Raw genomic sequence first — 20,495 nt, forward strand, 5'->3', positions numbered from 1 at the left:
CTGGCCATGTTCTAAGCCCACTGACTAAACCGACCGCGGTGCCCACACCCCCGTGGGGGGGGGGGGCCAAGGTCAAAGGTTCCCCCCCCCCCCCCCCCCCCGTCCTCTGCAGATGGGCAGCTCATGGACACGTCTGCCTGTCCCTGGTGAGCACAGGTATCGGCTCACTGCGCGTTCCCTGAAGCATCACCCCAGTTACTGCGGCCCCTTCGGCGTTATTTATTGAGCCTGGAACTAGACAAGGGACATCCAGGCTGAGCTCAAGACAGAGCCCAGTGGCAGATGAGGTGGACCGGGGATGTGATCAATGGCTAACCTTTAACCTTCGCCCCTACCCCCACACGACTGTTTGGACAGCGGTAGGTTTAGTCAGTGCCCTTTAAATAGCATGAAAGGGCCTCACGCTGGCCTGTTTTGTTTAAGGAGATTACATCGGCGCTGTGCACTCTGCCACAGGGTGTGCGAGGCCAGCTCACCCGAGAACAGAGAGAGCGGCGTGTCCCCCACGAAGCAGATGTTTGGAGGAAAAATAGATGTAATCAAAACCATGGAGGATAAAATTACTCAGGCCCCTTAGACATACGCTCCACGTGCACGGGCCTGTGCACAGCTACACAAACCCCTCCCGTGTCCATACCCACCCACGTGTATCTGCCGAGTGCCGGTCACTCACCCAAATCCCCGTGCACCACAGCACGCATCCTACTTGGGGGCCTGCACGCAACCCCACAAGCCTGCCCATCCATAGACCCGTCCGCAGGCAATGACACATATATTCCCCACACCCATTCCCAGCGGCAGGCTCGTGCCACGGGCCCGAGGGGGCACGTCCCTGCACGCAGAAAGAATGCACGCAGAGAGGCCTCCGCACCCTCCCGCAAGTGGCTTCAGAAGTACATTCTCTTGTGATCCTAGCCATGAAAAAAAAGAAAGCACAGTCACCTTTGGAAATCTCCCAAGGACTTTCATATCAAAAAAAGGTTAGACTAGGCTAGAGTGACGCCACTGGGTTGAACGGGGACAATGAGCAGAGGGTGAGGGAGTGAAGAGAGAATTTCTATTTCTTGCATTTCTTGGAGTTTGGGCAGAGGTTGGAGGGCCTTCTGTGGCTCCTGATTAAGACCCCCTTTGGGGGCGCCCGGGTGGCTCGGTTGGTTAAGCCATTGACTTCAGCCCAGGTCATGATCTCGCGGTTTGTGGGTTCAAGCCCTGCATCGGGCTCTGGTGGGGCGGAGCTTGCTTGGGGTTCTCTCTCGCTCTCTCCCTCTCTCTCTCTCTGCCCCTTTCCCACTTGTGCACACTTTCTCCCTCTCTCTTTCTCAAAATAAATAAATAAACTTAAAAAAAGAGTATATCCTTGAACCATATGCTTCCACTTCATGAGAAGTGGTTGCTGGAAATATTTACCTGGGATTGTTTGAAGGGATGCCATGGCATCATGGCCGCCATCGCCATTGCATGCATACCCCCGGTGGGGCAGGCACTGACTGCTGTTGATGTTTTATGTGTGCACATTACTTGATTCCGTTGGGTGGTCGGGGGCTTATATCCAGATCAAGACATTCCACTGGGAAGCTGCAGCTTGGGATTGTATTGTCTTGGGCCCCAGAGACTGGGACCAAACCGTCTTGAGGACCCCTCCACACTATGGGAGGGGCGTCTACATGGCGCCTGTCCCGAGTCCGTGTGGAAGGAAGGGCAGGGGAGAAGCCAGACCTGCAGGAGGGTGGCTTAGACCAAGGGGCGGGGGGTCCTGCTGCTTCTCAGCCCCATGCAGTGCCAGTGCTGCGGCCTGAAGAAGGCTGGCCCAGAAGCAGGGCAAGCCAAGAGTCTCCCAGTGGCCTTTCCCCAGTGTGGCAACATGGTGGGTATGAAGCCGACTCCCAGAAGATCTTGGACTGGGTTTCCTGGACGTTTAAATCCTAGAGCCCCTTCCATGAATCCCAACTCTTTGCTTCTCCTTCTGCTTCCCTGGCACCCCCTGTTTCCCTCTTGCCCCCACACGGAGACACCCTTCAATGTCTGCGTTGGTCTTCTCCCCTCCCCCCTTCCTCGACTCGTCTCCCCCCATTGTTGCAGCTGTCAGCTGTTCACGGAGACATTAGTGATTGCAAGCCTCTTTTCCACGATCCTATCCACCTTTCTCCTGCTTGTCTAGCAGGAGGAATTGATCCATTTATTTGTTCAACAAATGCTTTCTGCCTGGACCTATAGGGCGCGTAGCTGCACACAGTAGGCACGTGGAGGCAGCTGGACAGAGTGAGAGCTCAGTAGTATTTGGTTATTGGAATTTGTTCTTTATCCTTCAGCAGCTTCTCACTGCACGTCTGCCATCTGCCCCACCCTGGGTTAAGCCCAAGGTCAATGACATGAGGTTCCAACCCTGGGGGAGGATTGTATACCAGTCAGAAACACAAGCAGTAACTGGAGAGGCTGAGCAGAGGACAGAGGGGTCTGTATGGTTGTTGCAGTCTGGGAGGACTTCCTGGAGGAGCTGGTGCTCAACTGGATCTTGGAGGTCAGCTGGAAGGAAGGGCATTCCAGGCAGGTGGCTGGAGGTACGATGGAGAGGAACAAGGAGGTGACCTTTAGTCAAGACTCATTCAGCATGAGCAGCGGGGTCCTCTGTTTTCAGGGACTGTCTTGTCGAGGGCACTGCAGGGCAAGCTTGTCTTGGGCCACCCAGCTGACTCGCCACCTAGCTCCTCAGGATCATCTAGTTGGAGAGCAATCTGCTGGCTTTGCCCCAGGGTCCAGCACCATCACCCAGCCCCTCCCTGGGGCCCAGCTGTCTCAAACAGTCTTGTTAAACTTGGGGCCACCTGAGGAATAGTGGTGGAAACCACAGTTGTTTAGCCAGGAGGGCAGAAGACTCTGGGAGGTGTGGCCGCTGTCTCTGGGAAGGGCCCTGGGTAGTTGGAGCCAGGACCAATAAGCCCTATGTCTAAGAGACAGACATTGGCCGGACCTCGGGATGAACGGCCCAGCTGTCCTGATGGCAGTGAGCTCCCTGCCACCACAGCCCGTCTGGGATCTGTGGACTGAGTGCCTGAAAGAGCCTTGGCTTGTCATTCTGACCAGCTGGATGGGCCACCAGACCTTGGCGAATTATTCTTTGTTATCTGAATTAGAGACCCAGCCTCCAACGTAAAGCAAAATGATCAACGGTGAAGACTGAGGTTAGACAGCTTGCTTCCCTCTTCTCTGAGAAGCCAGAACATCCGTTTGCCAGAATCCCGTCCATCTCTGGGCCTTTCCAGTTGGCCACAGTTTGCCTGGACACAGACAGGTTCCTCTTCCTTCTCCCCTCTTCTCAGATCCTAAGAGAGGGTCCCGATGGTGACTGAGGCAGGGCGGATACTCCACCGGGCTGAGGCAGTGACACACCCCTGCCTCCTCCCCCCACTCCAGACGAGGCACGGCTGCTCCCTTTTGCAGATGAGACTCTGAGACTCTGAGAGATGTCATCTGCGGGCCGGGGCAGATGGTGGTAGAGCTGGAAACGAGAGCTGATCTCCCAACTCTTGGCCCGGTGGTCTTTGTGCACACCGTGCTGTCTCATTTCACCCCGACTCGCTCGGGCTCAGTGGGTGGCTGGAGGTACCAGAAACTAGATCCTTACTTCTCGCCATAGAAGACTGGCTGTTCTCTGCTGCCTCCCCACTGGCTAAGCCTAGAACTAGGTCGACACGAAGGGCCTTCTCTCAGACGCCGCGTCTTTCCCTCCTCATCCTCAGAGGCTGGTCCTTCTGCCCCCCAGGATGAGCCAGCAGGACTCCTTGATGATGAGAGCTCCCTGATCCCTCTGGCCCTCCCCCTCTCTCCCTGGGAAGAGGCCCTGAGCCCACAGGGTAGGAGGGTAGGAGTAGAGGACTGACCCATGAGCTAGGGGCTCACTAATTAACACACATTCCCTGCCCTCTCTCTCCCTCCCTTTCTCTCTCCCTGCACTAGCCTCCTCCCCCAGTTAAAACTAGGAGTTTGGGCTGGTCCCTACAGCCCTCGGTTTCTGTGACATGTGCAGCCCGGCCCCTCTTGTTGTGCGGGGTGGTCCCAGTCCCAGGCTGGATGCCAGAGGACACTCTTAGGGTCCATGGGGTCATGGGATGGAGCCTGGAGATCAGTGCTGGGGCGGGAGGGGCAGGGTCTGCCCCCCCCCCCCCCCCCCCCCCCTGGCCCCCCGGAAATTCCCAAACAAAGAGGTTTTTTTTTGGTGGGGCTGGGGGGGATTTTTTTTCTAAAAAAAAAAAAAAAACAAAAAAACCCAAAACATAAAACTTGTTTGTCTGCCAGGAAGATAAATATCTTTGCTGAAAGCTCTTGGCCTGGCTGCCAGTTGCAGTTTGCATAACATTGTCACCGAAGCCGTGGCAGTCTGCGTGTGCCCAGGCTCACATGGGTGTCATGCGTGATGCCCGTGGGCCATCCCCCCACCGTGGCCTCGGCGCTGTCAGTGGCCTCAGGAATGGCCTCCCGACACTGCTTCAGGTCCATTGTGGGCACTCACCTCCACCCCCTTCATCGGAGCTGTGGAGAGAGAGGTGGGGACGGCAGGCAAATGTCCCTCTCACCTTCCCAGCATTGAGAGCCCTCAGGGCACACAGAAAGCTAGGGAGGAGAGCCGCCCTGACGCCTCAGCCCCCAGGATATGGATGGAGTCAGGAGACCTGAGCTAGAGGCAGTGTCCCGGCACGTCACGCCCACGGCTTGGACCTGTTCCCGAAAGAGGTGCCCACACCCACCAAGCGTGCTTGTGCCAGTCAGCTGGTACGTGGGAGGCCCTCTCACGTGCTCCCCCTTATTAATCTGTACTTGGCGTCTGGTGCCTCATCTTACCCGCTAGAGTCCCAGGCAGGGGAATGTGGCTCAGAGGAGGGCTCACACGGGTCCCAGACACCAGGCCAGCGCCTGCACACGCTCCTGCACTCAGACGCGCGGGGCGGGGGGCCTGCCCGCCGCGAGGGCTTCTCGGGGCTGAGTCCTCTGCCGCCCCGAAGACCATAGCGGAACCGGGAATAACAACCCCGGCAGAAACCTCCAGAAGCTGGGACTGTGCCGAGGGCTCTGCATGTCGGCCTCCTTAACCCCACACTACCCCGTGAGGAGGATCCTACAGATATCTTCATTCCTGTTTCATAGAGGGGGAAACCAAGGCACAAAGACGTTAAGTGAACTGTCGAAAGCACACAGCTGGAGAGAGGTACATGTGGGATTCACTCCTTCCACTGGCTCCGGAGCCCCTGCTCTAAACTTGACTCTGAGTATGTCCACCCAGGGTGCTAACTGGGCCATCTGGACGTGGACAAGTTACTCCCCGCCCCACTGTCCCCTCTGGCCTCCGCCTCCTTATCCTTGACTTACATAGGTCGACTGGTCCTTTTCAGCTCTGGGCGTCTAGGAATCCACCAGCAGAGCCCCATTCCGTCAGATGGCGATGGCTGTGGGCCCAGGCGGAGAGCTTCGTCTAAATCTACTGGGGCACACACGGCAGCATCCTGGGGATGCGGGTGTCCTCCCAGTGTCCCCAGTACATGCAGCACTTGCCTGGAGCAGGCAGGACCCTGTGAGGACAATAGGTGAAACCTGCAGAGGGCAAGAGTATGACCCCCCCCCCCCTCCAGGCTGGATTCTTGGTGGGAGGGAAGGGGTCTCCACAGCTCCTGCTGAGCCCAAACAGGACCAGGCCAGGAGAGGAGGGCCATTCCTGTCTGCCTCGACACTGCCCTCCTCTCTGCCCCTGCCCCGTTGGGCCAGACACGGCTGCTGCATGAGATTTCCCTGCCCTGGGAGTCTGAGGCACTGGGTCAGCATTCTCGATGCCCAAAGCAGAGTTGTGGCAAAGGGGATCCTTCTAGAAGGGAGAGCCCAGGGCCAGTGGGGGACGGGGATTAAAGATCTGAGAGATCAGATTGGCTGACCAGAGTCATGTTACATCGGTGCTGAAAGGGGTCCGTTCTGAGCTGACGGCACAGAGGCTCCCTCAGAGAGGGAAAAGGACTTGCCCGAGGTCACACAGCACTTTGATGGCAAGCCAGGATTAGAACCCAGGCCTCCTGACCTCACATCCCGTGTGACTCTGAGACGGGGCAGGTGGCAGGGGATGGCTCTTCCCGTCCCTCCCTCTCCTCTCGCTCGGCTCAGCCATTGGTTTCTGACTTTGTTCCCCTCCCCACCCCCCAGCCAAAGAGAGCTCGCTGGGTGAGCCAGAGTTACCGCCTGACTCTGACACCGTGGGGATGGACAGCAGCTACCTCAGTGTGAAGGAGGCCGGGGTGAAGGGGACCCAGGACCGGGCCAGTGCCGACCTCCCCAGCCCGCTGGATAAGGCCGACTCAGAGAGCAACAAGGGTAAGAAGCGGCGGAACCGAACCACCTTCACCAGCTACCAGCTGGAGGAGCTGGAAAAGGTCTTCCAGAAGACCCACTACCCCGACGTGTATGCACGGGAGCAGCTGGCCATGAGGACAGACCTCACCGAGGCCCGCGTGCAGGTCAGTGAGGGTGCCCGGGGAGAGGGTGGGAGAGCGGGGCCTGCCCTTGGGCCGGTGGCCCAAGCTGGGGCCGCCTGACTGTCCCTCAACCACACCAGGGTTTTCTTTATCTCAGTCCAAGGAGAACCCGCCCCTCACGCCCCTGCTTCGACCGGAGCAAGGCTGCTTTTGTCCACCTGAATACCGGGCCTCTTGCCCTGGCGGGAGCAGGGGCAGAAGGGGAGTCCCCAGTGGAGGCCAGGAAGCCTGTTAGCTGTGTTTCTGGGCCCTGTGTGGTGTGAGCATCCAGGCCTTTTCACAAAGGAGGTGACCCGTGTCTGCTCTCGAAGGCCTGTCTCTTAGGACCTGAAGACAGCTACGGCATTCCAATGGGCAGACGCAGACAACAGCCTGGCTCTTCCTTCTGCCGGGGATGGCTGCCTCCTCATCCATCTTTCAGCTCCCAACTCAGTAACCTTCTCTGTGAAGTCTTCCTGATGGCCGTGGCTAAAGCGGTAGCCCTCTACCACCATCCAGCCGCCAAAACACCCAACCCAGCCCAGCCCCGCCCAGCAGAACCCAAACAGCACAGCCAGCCCAGCCCAGCCCGGCAGAACCCGACACGACTCAACACTACCCAACAGGACGCAACCTAACACAACATAACCCAAACCAACACTCGATGCAACACAACCCAACGCATCCCAAACCCACACGACACAAGCCGGGTCACCTTCTACCACATCACCCTGTTTTGTGAGAATTTACGAGCGGCTTAAACTGTCTTATCTGTTTGTCTCCTCCCACTACACTGTGGGCTCCTGGGGGCAGGTACTGTCTGGCTGTTCATCCCTGCACCCCTACCAATTAGAGAAGGCTGAACTCACAGCAACAAGGGCAAACAAGACATATTTGTGGATCGGTGGACCTCCTTTGTCCAGAGAGGTGTGTCCTCCCTCCTTGCATGAAGTTACAGCAAGAAAAGAACCGGAGAGGAAGCAAAAACCTCTGAGGCCCCAAAACATGGCTGACAAAATCCCTGCACTGAAGCTCAGGCTTCAGCTTCACACAAATAAATGTCATGCTCGGTCAGCTTTTCCACCCCAGAGCCTGTTAGAAATGGCAAATAACGTATTGTCAGACAGTTTTTGTCCCTCCCGTGGGCTGGGGAAGTCCACGGCCTGACAGCGAAGAGCAGTCTGGCTTTTTTTTTTTTAAGGCGGGACGGCTCAGCTGGGCTGGGCTCAGCTCAGAAGTGGGTTCAGTGCCAGGACAAAGAGCCTTCCCTCATCAGCAGGCCCCAAGGGCGCCCCCTGCTGCATCAGTTCACCAAAGAACCTTCCCCAGAGTGTTTCCAAGGCATCAAAGGTTCATCGGTCTCAATCATGTTCTGTTTAATCAGGCAGAGGCATCCTTAACACAGTCCAGAAACGTTTTCATTGGAAATGGATATTATGAAAAAGGACCGGCAGTCACCATAAATATGTAGCCATCCAGAAACTGCATGTACCCAAAGTGACTGAAAAGTCAGGTTTTGAGCCACAAGTTCCCCGGGTCCGGCTGCCCCTTTTAGTCCTGCCCAGTGCCTGGTGAATGGCTGGGGAAGGAAGACGGGGCAGTGGAGGCTTTACTGTGATTCTAGAAACCTTCACACCCCAACTATCTTATTTGAATCAAGATAAGCCACCATGTGACCTCATATGCCTCAGAGTCTGGACAGGAACCCCAGAATCTGGCCTCAGCTCTGCCAGTGGATTGCAAGGAACTGAAGGAGCCAGTGGAGAAGGGAGAGGCCAGTTGTGGGACATTCCTGTAGGCACCGTGTCAGTGAGGGTTAGACCAGTTCGTCTTCCGTGTAGTATGTGTTCCTGACAAATGGCTGGGAGTGCCCAGGCGTAGAATCCACTCAGTATCGGAGGAAGGATGGCTCCTATAGTACGAAACATGGAAATGACACTGGGGCACATAGGACATTTTTCACGTACCATGATACAGCTAAAACAGAGCGTCCCCTCTGTACACGTGTGTGCGAGTGCACACACACACACACACACACACAATTTATGCCTACTTCTAAAAAGGAGTTGAGGCAGCTTACAATTCATGATTTATCATTTTCATCTTAGAACAAGAACAACGTCCGTGAAATAGGAAGATAATTATGTCAAATACCTAGGCTAAGAATCCTAGTTGCCACCGAGCACAAATTTCAACCCTGAGCTTCCCGGCAGCCAAGGCAGAAAGGGAAACCCTGATGTGTTGCATATCTTACCAAGAGGATGATCATAGGGATATAGAATGTTAGTGCCGGGAAGGATCATCTGGTCCTCTCATTTGATAAGAGGAGGACCACTGGTGGTCAGATGACTCAGGAACAGTGACTCAGTGGCAGAATCCAGGACTCCTGAGCTCTGGCCTACTGTTTCTTTTAGTTTAGCTTGCCGTGCCAGGACATGGGCCATATTGTTCTGAGACTTTTCTTTGTATAAAGGCAGCAGGGTGGGTGGGATCGTTATGTGCGTCAGACCTCTGGATCGAGCCTGGCAGTGCCCTGAGGTTTGGGGGCAGTGGTGAGGGAGCCCCCTGCCTGCCTCTGCTGAGTTTGTTCTGGGGCCCATCCTCAGCTGGTGGGAAGCCAGGTGCCTGGCGTGGAGTGGCGGTGGGGACAGGGAGGAGGTGGGGGGCTCCGAGATGGACCTTTCCCGGGAAGAAGCTCAGGGTTTGGCCTTGCTCCAGGGGGCTGCAGGGGCCTCTCTCTGCTGTCTGGGATTCTGATCTCCGCAGCTGGTGTCTGAAGACAATAAGACAGAGGCCTCCCCGCCCTGGGCCACCCCGCCCTGGCCCCAGATGGGCTGCGGTTAGTGAGGCCCCCGCCAAGACGGTTGGTTCCTTGGGGAGAGGCCTGTGCTGAGCAGGCTCAGGCCGGGGTGGGCCGGGAGCGGGGTGGTCCTGGGGTGCGACACGCAGACTGGAAGGCTGGACCTCGTGGTCCCCTCTCCCCCTTAGGGTTGTCCCGTGGAGACAGGCTGGGGCCACCGAGCCCTGAGGCACAGAGCATCTGTGGGGAGTTCTCAGAGCGCCAGGCTCCAGGGCTCAGAAATGGAAGGACAGACGAACCTAATCTTCAGGCCCTCCAACGTGAGCTCCGAAGGGGCGTGAGGACGCCCTGCCACCACCCAGCTGATGCGCGGAGGAGCCGGCAGACCCGAGAGGCTGACTCAAGCCGGGCCTGGGCAGAAGAGCTCCAGCCTTGCTCAGGAGCAGGGCCCAGGGCTGCGGGCCGGGGAGGAGGGGTGGGGCAGTGCCGCTGCCCCACAGCCTGGCCTCCCCTCTCAGTCTTTAACCCTCCGGTAAATCCCTGGGCCTGGCCCTCTCCACTGACTCCGTGGTGCTCCCCGCTCTCCCCCACTGCTCAGCTGTCCTCCCAGATAACCCCGGCACCCCCACCGTGCTCTCCACGCCCAGCTCCAGCCTCCACATTCCATCGCCCCTGACTCTGCTCCTCCTCCCACTTCTTGGACCCAGCCACCCCTTTCCCAGTGCATCACCCCCCCCCCCCCCCACCCCCTCCAGCGCCTGCCTGACACCTTCACCTGCCGCTCCCCCCCCGGGGCTCCAGGGAAACCCCCCTCACCCGCCCCGCAGCGTCGGCCACAGTTTCCCTCCCCTTCTCCCCCGCCCCCCCCAAGAAAGAACGGAGCCATATATCTTGATGCCTGCAGTGGGCTTCTCCCCTCCCCCTGGCTTCCCCCACAGAAAACCCTGGGAGGCTGAGGAAGGAGCGGAAAGACTGAGCTAAGCCTGCAGGAAATTAAACATGAAATGAAAACAACTTCTCTGATTCATTCTCTCATCCTGCCCCCCAGTCCCCCATTCCAGGCCGCTGATAAAGGGGGATCCCGTTTCAGCGGCACAGAGTGGAGACCCGATCCGCCCTTGGCTCTCGGCGGGCGGCCTGGGCCCGGACCCCAGGAGCCCCTGGAGGAAAAGGGGCCCAGGAGGCTGTGGGGCAGGGGCTGAGTGCTTCTCTTATACCAGAGTCAAGACAGGGAAGAAGGACTCTGAAAGCAATGCCGGCCAGTGTGTGTGTGTGTGTGTGTGTGTGAGAGAGAGAGAGAGAGAGAGACACTTGTGCACACACACATATCCTTGGGACTAGGGAGGGACACTGAGGTGCAGCCCCGCACTCCCTCCCTGCCCCCACCATCCTCACACTAACGTGAGACACACACACACACACACACACACCCCAACTTTTTTGTCCTCTTTCCTTTAGCAAAAGACAGCAAGAAAGGTCAGGAGCTCTCAATAAACAAGTGTGAAGTATCTTAAAAACTAGGACATTTCTCATCCGTCTCACCTGTTGCTCTGTGAGGCACAACCCCTGTGAGGACGTCAGTTCAGATATTGGCCCCATTTTCCAGATACAGAAACCGCGGCCGGTGGCAACGCCCAAATGGGCACCGTGTTGCCCAGCCACACCAGGAGCCAGAGCAGGCTGAGCAGACCCCGTGCTACCCTGGGAGCCCTCGGGCCCAGCTCCTCCCTCTTCGAGGATGCCGGCTGCCAGTGACCTGCTGTTGGTGTGTGCCCACCTGCACCTGCATCGACCGGCAGGTGCACTTCTAGCACAGGAACCTCTCCCCGGGGATCTCCGAGGTCTGCCTTTGACGACTCGGCCCGAAGCCTCCTCACACCCTCTTCCCGCCGGTCTCTGCCCCAGATCCCAAGTCACAGGCAGCAGTAGCAGGCCTCAAGTCCAGCTCTCGTCCGTGAACCTTGGGAAGGGTCTCAGCCTGCCAGGGACTTTCTTGCAAAGGAAAAGGACCCGACAGCCCCCACCCGCCCATCAAAGACCACAGCTCACATGCCTGGCTCAGAGACCACGCTCCCCACCAGGTCCCCGCTCAAGCCAACGTCCCACCCGCCCCTGCCCAGTGACGGGTGGGCCCTCACTCCTCCCCAGAGTCGGGCCACCCTCTGCACGAGACCTTGCAGTGGCCACTTTTACTGACCACACCAAGGGCAAACCCCTCTACTAGGCAACGAGGTCCTCCACAATGTGACCTCTGCGTCCACGATTCTTTCTCTCCCACCGCCCCCCAGCTGGGCAGCATGGTCTCCCGGGGTTGAGGATGCCCTGCTGTTTCTACACTCAGGCCCAGCCCCAGCCCTCCCCTCCACGAAGCCTCCCCTGACTGCCTCTGCTAACCCAGCAGAACCCCTGTTCTCCATAGAAGCTTTAGCACAGACGTCCTGAGTGGGGAGGTTTTCCAGCAAGAAGGCTTCAGAGGGTATTCAGACAGGTAGGAATTCTGATGCTGGGCCAATAGGCCCCAAGGGACCATGGACATTTTGGAAAATCATGGCAAGCCTGTGTGCGTGAGCGGCTAGGGGACGAGTTTCTAGAGGAGCGGTCACAGCTTTTGTCGGGTTGCCCACAGGAGTCTGTGGCCTGCAGCAGGTTCGGCCACACGGCGCTGGGGTTGGTTAGATGACCTGGTAAGGTGGCCGGTGATATGCTGCGTGTGTGTGACACTTGCCTGCTCTGGATTCTGAAGCTTGGAAAAATGAAGTCTGGCCCAAGATCACACTGTGGTTAGTTGGGGGTATGCTGCCTTCCTGACTCTCAGCACTGATCATTCTAGATTATAAGCCTTGAGGCCAAAGACTGAGACAGACACTTCCCCGCAGCCCCGTGGCCCTGACCATGCACTGTGATGGGTGGGGGCTCGAGGGACCAGCTTGCACTGCGTGACCCCTTGTGGCAATTGCTCTGTCTTGTAGGTCTGGTTCCAGAACCGAAGGGCCAAGTGGAGGAAGAGAGAGCGTTTTGGACAGATGCAGCAGGTCCGAACCCACTTCTCCACCGCCTACGAGCTGCCCCTCCTCACCAGAGCTGAGAATTACGCCCAGGTAAGCCCCGGCCCCGAGCCGCCGGCTCCAGCCCCCCAGGCTCCTGGGGCTCTGGGAATGGGCACCTCAGAGGAGGGCTTGGGTCCCCTGAGATGGGACACATGAGGCCCGGTCCAGGTATGTTCATACCTGAACGTGGGAGGCCCAAGGCCTTTTCTGCCCAACGTTAAGTGCTGGCCCAGGCTTGGCTGGACGTGAGGGAGGGGCAGGTTGGGACAGAGAGGACGGCTTTCCCCTCTGCCACTTTTGTCGTTTTTGCTGTGGATGTCAGATCCGGGGCAGGCTGCCGACCAGGGCCTCCGGACCATCAGGAGCCGCTCGGAGTGTTTCCTAGGGAAGCAAGCCCCTGAAACCTGGCGGGCGTGACGCAAGGCTGTAGCGCGCATGGGAGTCTGAGTCCCGAGATGGGCTGTTCTCCGGCCCCAGACCTTTCTCACTTCAGACAAGCCACGAGCTCTCTGGGCCTTGGTTCCTTCACCCAAAAACCGACACGATAAAAGGACCCTCCCCAACTCTTTCGTGAGGTTGTTGAAAGGCAGAGATTAGACAGCGCAGAAGTACTTGGGGGAATGAACAGCCCGATAAAGGTCACGCTACAGCCCTCAGCTCTCCCAGGCGACTGTGTCCCATCCTCCCCTCCGTCCTGTCCCGTCAGCCAGCCCCCATTCTAGTGACACTGGAGTCTTCAGTGGGAGGCAAAGGGACGAGAAGAGTCTGAGTAGTGGCCGGCACCCGGAGCTGAGATGTCCCTCTGGCTGAGGCCACTCCTCACACCCCTCAGTCTGTCTGGTGGAGGTGACCGTTCCCTCCCCTCGGGCCTCTTGATGCTGGTGGCAGCATGGCCTCTGCCTTTAGCTCCGGGCCTGGCCCCACCCGGCAGTAAGCCAGGCCTTCCTGTCTCCTTTAAGACTCTCCGTCAGGGCCCTGCTGTCCCACAGCCCCTGGGCACCCCTCCTGGACCAGCTGTGGCCCTCGGCCTCCCAGGATTCAAGTGAGGGGGCAGGGGGCAGGGCTGGGTGAAGCTGAGGAATGTGGGGTCTCTCTCTCTCGCTCTCCTTCTCACACACACACCTCGTCCTCAGCTCCTGCTGCCTACTTTGATCTTTCCCCTCCCTCTGTCCCGGGAGGCTGGGCCTCCAGCCTGGCTCCTGGGCCAGTATCTCTGCTGCCCGAGCTCTCTCCTGGAGGGGGGATGGGGGGAGGACAGCCCAGGGCGGCCTCATCCCTCCCACCTGCAGCACCGCATATCACACATCAGCCTTTTGACCGAGGGGAGGGGCGAGGCCCCTGATTCCTCGTCACCCCAACCAGGAGGAAGGCGGTCAGGCCCATCTGCCAACAGTTCTTGTTGCCATGGCAATGCCCCGTGGAGATTCGGGGGCAGCGATCTTTCCTCACTTGGCTTTGGAATCCCTGCCCCGTGTGGACTGCAAACACTGGGTGGGGAGGGGAGACGGCCAGCAGAAGCTGCCTGAGGGCCACCAGGAATCCCCTGCACGTGGCTGGGAGGTCACCATCTCCTCTGGTCCTGCTCACCCTGCCCCTCCACACCACAGGCCTGACTCCAGTCTACCCCCACCTGCTGCCTGAGCACCCCCGCTTCTCTCTCTCTCTCTCACACACACACACACACACACCCTGGCACGTGGGCAACCAGCCTGGCTCCGTCCATCCCCTCATGCGCACTCCCAGCCTTCTGAGGTGGCCCCGTCCATCCTAAATTCTGAAGCCTCAAGGACACAGCCCTTGGACCCTTAACCACTGGTCATGGGGGAGATTTGCACCCCCTGCCTGGCCCTGCCCCCTGCACACCACGGCCCGCACGCCCAGAGCCCATGTTCCCAACGCCAGAGCTCTCTGGGTTTGGGTCAGCTCCCATTTCTCAGGTACCTGGGATGCCCCAGGCCTGACGAGGAACCACAGGCAAGTAAGACGCTGTTACTGACCTTAAGCGGCTCATGGAGGGAGAGACAAAGTCTGCAACTGCATCTAAAATTTGCACGTCAGCTGGCTGAGGCGGGGGCTGCCCTCAGCTGGTTAGCTGTGCCGGGAAGGTCCCTGTTACTGGACCTTTGATGAAGTTTGAAGTTCAGTCCCTAAAACGGAATTTCTCTCTGCTGGGAACAGAGGAGCCAAAGCATAAAACCCAAACCCTCCTAGGTCTAGATGGCCGTAAGGGTTTTGAGAGACTCCCAGGTGAACACTCAAGAATGATCTCCTCGTAAGGATGGGCCCCTAGGCGGGGACAGGTCATCTGGGGGTAGGAGCAAGCCCCTTGCATACCCGCCACCCCCACCCCTGCCCCAGCCAAGCCTGTGACACCTCTCCCTTCCCTCTCCCCAGATTCAGAACCCATCCTGGATCGGCAACAATGGGGCCGCCTCACCGGTGCCAGGCTGCGTGGTCCCCTGCGACCCGGTGCCTGCCTGCATGTCCCCTCACACCCACCCCCCTGGCTCGGGGACCAGTGGCGTCACCGACTTCCTGAGTGTCTCTGGGGCCGGCGGTCATGTGGGCCAGACACACATGGGTGGCCTGTTTGGAGCAGCAGGGCTCAGCCCGGGCCTCAATGGCTATGAGCTCAACGGGGAGCCGGACCGCAAGACCTCGAGCATCGCGGCCCTCCGCATGAAGGCCAAGGAGCACAGCGCGGCCATCTCCTGGGCCACATGACAGGGCCCCTCGCAGCCCATCCCCACGCCCTCCCCCACCTCGGGGCACTGGCCACGCCCATGCTTTCCAGGCCCCCAGCCTCCCATTCGACTTTCCTCTTAGGAACCTGGCCTGGGCCAGGGGCCTGGCCCTCAGCACTTTCAGCCGCCCCAAGTGTGAGGCCCCACGGACCGCTGGGAGGGAGGGGGCAGCAGGCCCCGCCCTCTCTGGCACTGAGGCCGAGACCCCTGCTCCTGGCCAGAGGCAGCGGAGGAAGCCAGGTGGCCGAGTTTTGCAGCTTTGCATCCATTATAAGCTGAAGACCCTTTCTCCCCACCCCTGCTCTTCTGCCCTGCCCGGTTTGAGGGTTGAGTCAAGGATAGATTCCCATCCAGACCGAGCAGCGGCCACGTGCAGTCATGTCCGTCCTTCCCTCTGCTGTGTGGTCCCCTGGTCACCAGGCCAGTGAACGTGTCTGAAGAACAGGCCGCCCTACAGAGTTGGCTTCCTGCCCTCCCATCTCCTCTCCTCCCAAAGCCCACAGCATCCGACCTCCTGGGCCCAAGGCACCACCTCGCCTTCACCCACCCTGGCTGTCCCCTGTGCCGGACCCACCTGGGGGGATGGACAGAACAGGAAAGGAGCTGGAGCTGAAGAATCCTGCTGTCATCCAGCGATGCTGGCATCTAGGACAGTCCCTGAGGGGGCCTCGTCCGGCTCCCTTGCTCCCGGAGACCCCGGATCTGGGTGAACACCGCAGGGGAGCAGACACAGACCACCCAAGATACCCACAGTGCTAGAAGAAGAAAAGCTTCTAGAGAGAGGAAGAGCTGCGGGCAGGGGTCCGGGAGGGGACAGGGGCTCGGGCACACACTTGCGCTCTCCTTGACGGTCCAACACCCTGCAGCCAGCAGGGTGCCTGTTACAGTGGGCAGGTCTGGGCAGCTCTGTTCTCCAGCTAGCCAGGCCCCTCCAGGAGGACCTGGGGACGCTTGTCCCCTCCCCCACCCATTCTGGTCTCTCGCCAGGGCTGCTGAGCAGTGCCCCGGCGTGGAAGGACTTATACCTCGGAACACACAAGCTAGGGACTGGAGCCGTGTTGGCCGGGGGTCAAGAGCAGCGTGCGGAGTTTGCTAATGGATGTGTGCGCTCGGCCTCTCGGCCCTTACGCTGCTCAGGCTGCCTGTCCCTCACCAGCCATCCCTGGAGCAGCACCAGACCTGCCCAGAGCCTTCCGCAGGGGCAGGGGGCGGGGGGGTCCCAGTTCTTCCAGACAAAGGGAAGACAGAGCCCTCTCTTGTGCTTCTTCCCTAGGGCGTCAGAAATCTCAGCCCCTCGTCTCCAGCCTCTAGAGGGGCTCATGGGCCCAGCCTCTCTGGGTCACTTGCTCTGCCCCAGATGTGGGAGACAGGATGCCCCCCGGAAGTGGGTTTCCCTGCCTGCGGAAGGGGCCTCCTTCTGTGGGGGATCTCTATCCACGTCTGCCTGACTGGAGACTTGCAGCTCGAGTTTCGGCACCAGGTCCCAGCCATCACCTAAGCCCGTGGTGCACAGCACCTGTCCTCTGAGGCCCCTCCAGCAGGGCGGCCCCTGGGGAGAAGGCCCCCACCTTCTCCATCAGGGAGGAGGGCCAGGTCTAGCAGGCTCGGGGACCTGCCCACAGGACAGCCTCTTGGCTTCGGTGGAGGGTGACAGCCTCTGGAGGTTTAGAAGGAATCACAGTCCCCACCTCTGCCTTGTGTTCCCATCTGCCCCGGAAACAGGACTGGGGAAGGATCTGGCTTCGGCTCCCTTCGTTAAGAGTCAGACCTCTTTGCAAACCGTGGCTCTAACATTTGCTCTTCTACAAGTGAAGGTACAGGTGATGTTCTCATTGGCTCAGCTTTAAAGGTTTCTTATATCTGAGGATCTGGGAATGCCTCTTCCAGTTCTGAGGTTCACTGAAATAACTCAGGCTCCCCAAATCTAGGAAGGGAACGAGGGAAGCATGAAAGGCTGGGAATAGTTCTCTGTCTTCCTTAATGGCTCTGGTGGCTGGGAAGGACATGGGAGGACCCCTTGCCGTAGGTATGTTCTCACCCAGGAGGGAATCAACAGAGAGAGGAGGAAAACCAGGAGAGCGCCAGAGGAGCCAGGGGAGGGAGAGAGGGGGCTCTAGGTGGATCCTTCTGGAAGGGACCCCTGGTGCTCAGTTCCTCTATCTGACTGCTTTCTGGCTGGGTGACACCTCAGTCGGACAAATTTCAACCAAAAAGCTTGAGAAGAAAAAGCCTCTGGTAGAGGAAGAGGCTCTGTGGCTCTGGTTGTCCTTCCCACCAACACGGCCAAGTATTTATGTGTCAAACGTCCGTGTGAAATGTGCCTGTTCATCTCCCCACAGGGAGGTCGCCCCACCTGCCCCAGGCCTATCTTCACCCTGTCCCAGCTCCCTAGGGCTGGCCCAACACCCTGAGAGTCATAGAACCCTTGAGCTGGAAGGACTGAAAGGCCCTCTACTTAGTACAGTCCCTTCACAATGGAGAACGAGAAGGTCCCAGCCCCGGGGGTCGGGGCAGGGGCGGTGAAGTGACTGCCCTAAGCAGCGGCCTTAGCCCACATGTTGGTGGGGGGGGAGGGTGTGCTTCACACGGCATCTCCGCTCTCTGCTGGAGGTCCTCCCTCTCTCCTGAGCCTACCCTCTGGTTCCTTCCCAGTGGGTGGCTGGGCCCAGGCCTCCGAGGGCGGGAGGCGTCCCCGCAGCAGCTCCTGCGAGGGCTCAGCAAGCTTGGGTGACGCGCCGGGGCTGGCTGGCTTCCTCGGGAGCAAGGTCTCAGGAAGGCGGGCAGAGAGGAGAGCCAGCCTGCTCTGAGGGTCACCGCTAAGCGAATAAGCTGCAAGGGGTGAGGATTCCCTTTGGTTACTTGCCTAAGATCTCAGCAGATGTGGCAAATGCAGACCACTGGGCAGCCTCTTCAACACCGAGAGCCTCCGATCCCTGCTGGGGACACGGCCAGGTGGCCAGGGCTTGACACGAAGGTGCCGCCACCACCCTCAGATGCCCTCACACTCCCGGGGCCCGGGAGGAGAGGGCACTGGCTTGTCCCCAGGTCTCCAACAGCACTTGGAGGACACGGGCTTTGTAACTCGTCTTGAATCCTTTCGACTATACTTGATTCTCAGCTCTCACTACCGAGCCTCCAGCTCTGGGAAGCATGGTGGCCAGGTGAGTTCAAAGACACTGCTAGGGGACGGGGGCAGCAGTCGTGAGGTGGGTCCCAGCAACACACCGCAGTGGCCACACGGGGCCCAGCTCCAGAGCCCCCGCCTGCCCTCTCCTTGGCTGGGTAGACGAGAGGAGTTTTTCCACGAGAGCTACCAGGGTATCTTGCTTACGCAGCCGTTGTCTCTCTGGGCCAGGTCGTGGGGAGATCATCTCGCGGGACACCCCGGGGCTTCTGGTCGGCTTGATGGCCCTGTCAGGTGCAAAGGCAAGTAAGACAAGCTGGGGGAGGACGGTTGGCAAAGCGGCCCCCCAGGATAATAATCCATGGCCATGAAAGAGAAAGAGGAGAAGACAAGAACCCTACTGCCAGAGTTCCCAAACTCCACTTCACCTTCACCAAGGATGCTGCAGGGACAAGAGGCATTCTGGTGAACCAGACGTTACCTAAGCTTGCCCTCCCCCCGCCCCCTCCACGTACATACATAGAGCTAGGCCTTTATACTACTGATTTTGAAGGACAGTTTTCAATGCCTAATAGTCTGTTTGGATGTGCAGTGGTTGAAAAGCGCTGAGTGCTAGAAGGAGCATGAAGCTCAGCCAACACTGACTGTTCTCATTGTAAGATATTTGTAACCCTGTATAAACGCAACTTTTCCCTTTAGCTTAATGGCCTGGGGTGGAATATTAAAAATATATATTAAAAATACATTAAAAACTCAGAAAAAAAAATGTATTAAAAAAAATGAGGTCAGTTCCATAAAGTTTTACTGCCTAATACCACCATGTAACGACATTATAGCAAACTATTAAAAGAATCATTCTTGCCTTTTAAAGTAAGTTATTGCACTTACATCTTCTTTGGGAGGGGAGGAATATGTGATGAGAAGGGGACTTAGGGCCCAGGCACGGGGCCAAGTGGAGGGCGGAAGCAAATGGACGCTCCGGGGCACCCTACGCCGGGCACGGCCCAAACTGTCTGTTTGCTTGGTGTTTGCAATAAACTCCTTCTCCTTCCTCCTCTCAACTGGAACCTGTCTGTTTTGTTCCTGACTTGTGACAGATGAAATGTGATCAGAGGGGCCTCTGAAATCTCACATTAATTGAAGTCGGCAAAAAATACTAACAGTGCCCTTTTGAACTGCTGACACAGTACAGAATGGATTACCAGGGCTAGATTAACAACAGGTGGCCGGCCAGGGCTCCTGCCACAGAGAGGGGGTGCGTGGCCTGCGAGGGTCTGGGACGGCCCCCTTTCATCCCAGAGGACCTGCCCGCACGGCAGGCGAAAGAAATCGGCGGGTTGGGGGACCAGAGTCTGCCTCTCAGGCAGCAGAAAGGGTCCCGGTGCATCTTGGGTACGCCCAGCATTGCCCATGCGCGGAGGTCTTCAGAGAGGCACAGCCAGCCCATTGGTCACGGAGTGCCAGTCTATGTTTGCAGGGGCTGTCCTGAAAGCAGAGAGAGCCGGGACACGGAGGGCCGGGGCAGGGCCTCGGGGCACAGAGCGTGAGACAGGCCTCCAGGAGGGGCAGGCCCCAGGCCTGGCTCTGCTCCTCGGTGGCTGAGGGAACTTGCAGGAGGCGTGACCAGATGGTCTTTAAAGCAAAGCTCTAAGAGCAACTTAGGAGGCAGGGAGGGCCCAGGTTCTGCTACGGAATAGGCACGTCCCTGCTTTCCGACGTGAAGGTGATTTGAGGACGGGCTGCTGTGTGGCGAGGGGACTCTGCTTTCACATCATTGTGGCTCATAAGCCTGTGCCTAGGGCGACTGGGTGACTCGGTTGGTCGAGCATCCGACTCTTGATTTCAGCTCAGGTCATGATCCCAGGGTGGTGGGATCGAGTCCCGCGTTGGGCTCTGCATGGAGCCTACTTAAGATTCTCTCTCCCTCTGCCCCTCTCCCCGGCTCGCATGCGCTCTCCTCTCTAACAAATAAAAATAAAGAATAAGTCTGTCCCGGACTAGTTTACCAACTTGGGGGAGGATGATACGGATAGTACCCATAGTATCCATGCACGGGCCTTTGTGAGCTGGTGTGGCAATAGTGATCTAAAGGGCAATGCTTATCCCCCAAAGAAACACCTCTCCCTCTGGTTGCCAGCCGTGAGTCTCACAGCAGTGTCCTTTTCAGCCTCTCTTTCCAACTATTTAAATGTTACTTTCTTGGAGCCACATCTCCGATTCGGTACCTGTGGTAAGTTCTTATTCAGTATAGACCCAGCCGGGTTTTAGGTTGGCCTGGGCTGGGAACTTGGT

General features: G+C 58.4%; 1 protein-coding gene across 1 annotated transcript in view; it reads left to right on the forward strand.

Annotated features, from left to right (window-relative positions):
- ALX4 (ALX homeobox 4) overlaps window positions 1-15,059 on the forward strand; it is a 41,551-nt gene extending 26,492 nt beyond the window's left edge. Inside the window, exons 2-4 of the mRNA XM_049617586.1 lie at window positions 6,181-6,491; window positions 12,258-12,386; window positions 14,730-15,059. Of these exons, the coding sequence (XP_049473543.1) occupies window positions 6,181-6,491; window positions 12,258-12,386; window positions 14,730-15,059 (770 nt within the window). The remainder of the gene's footprint in view (window positions 1-6,180; window positions 6,492-12,257; window positions 12,387-14,729) is intronic.
- Window positions 15,060-20,495: the final 5,436 nt, after the last annotated feature.

Source organism: Panthera uncia, chromosome D1 (assembly GCF_023721935.1).
Source record: "Panthera uncia isolate 11264 chromosome D1, Puncia_PCG_1.0, whole genome shotgun sequence".
Lineage (NCBI taxonomy): Eukaryota > Metazoa > Chordata > Mammalia > Carnivora > Felidae > Panthera > Panthera uncia.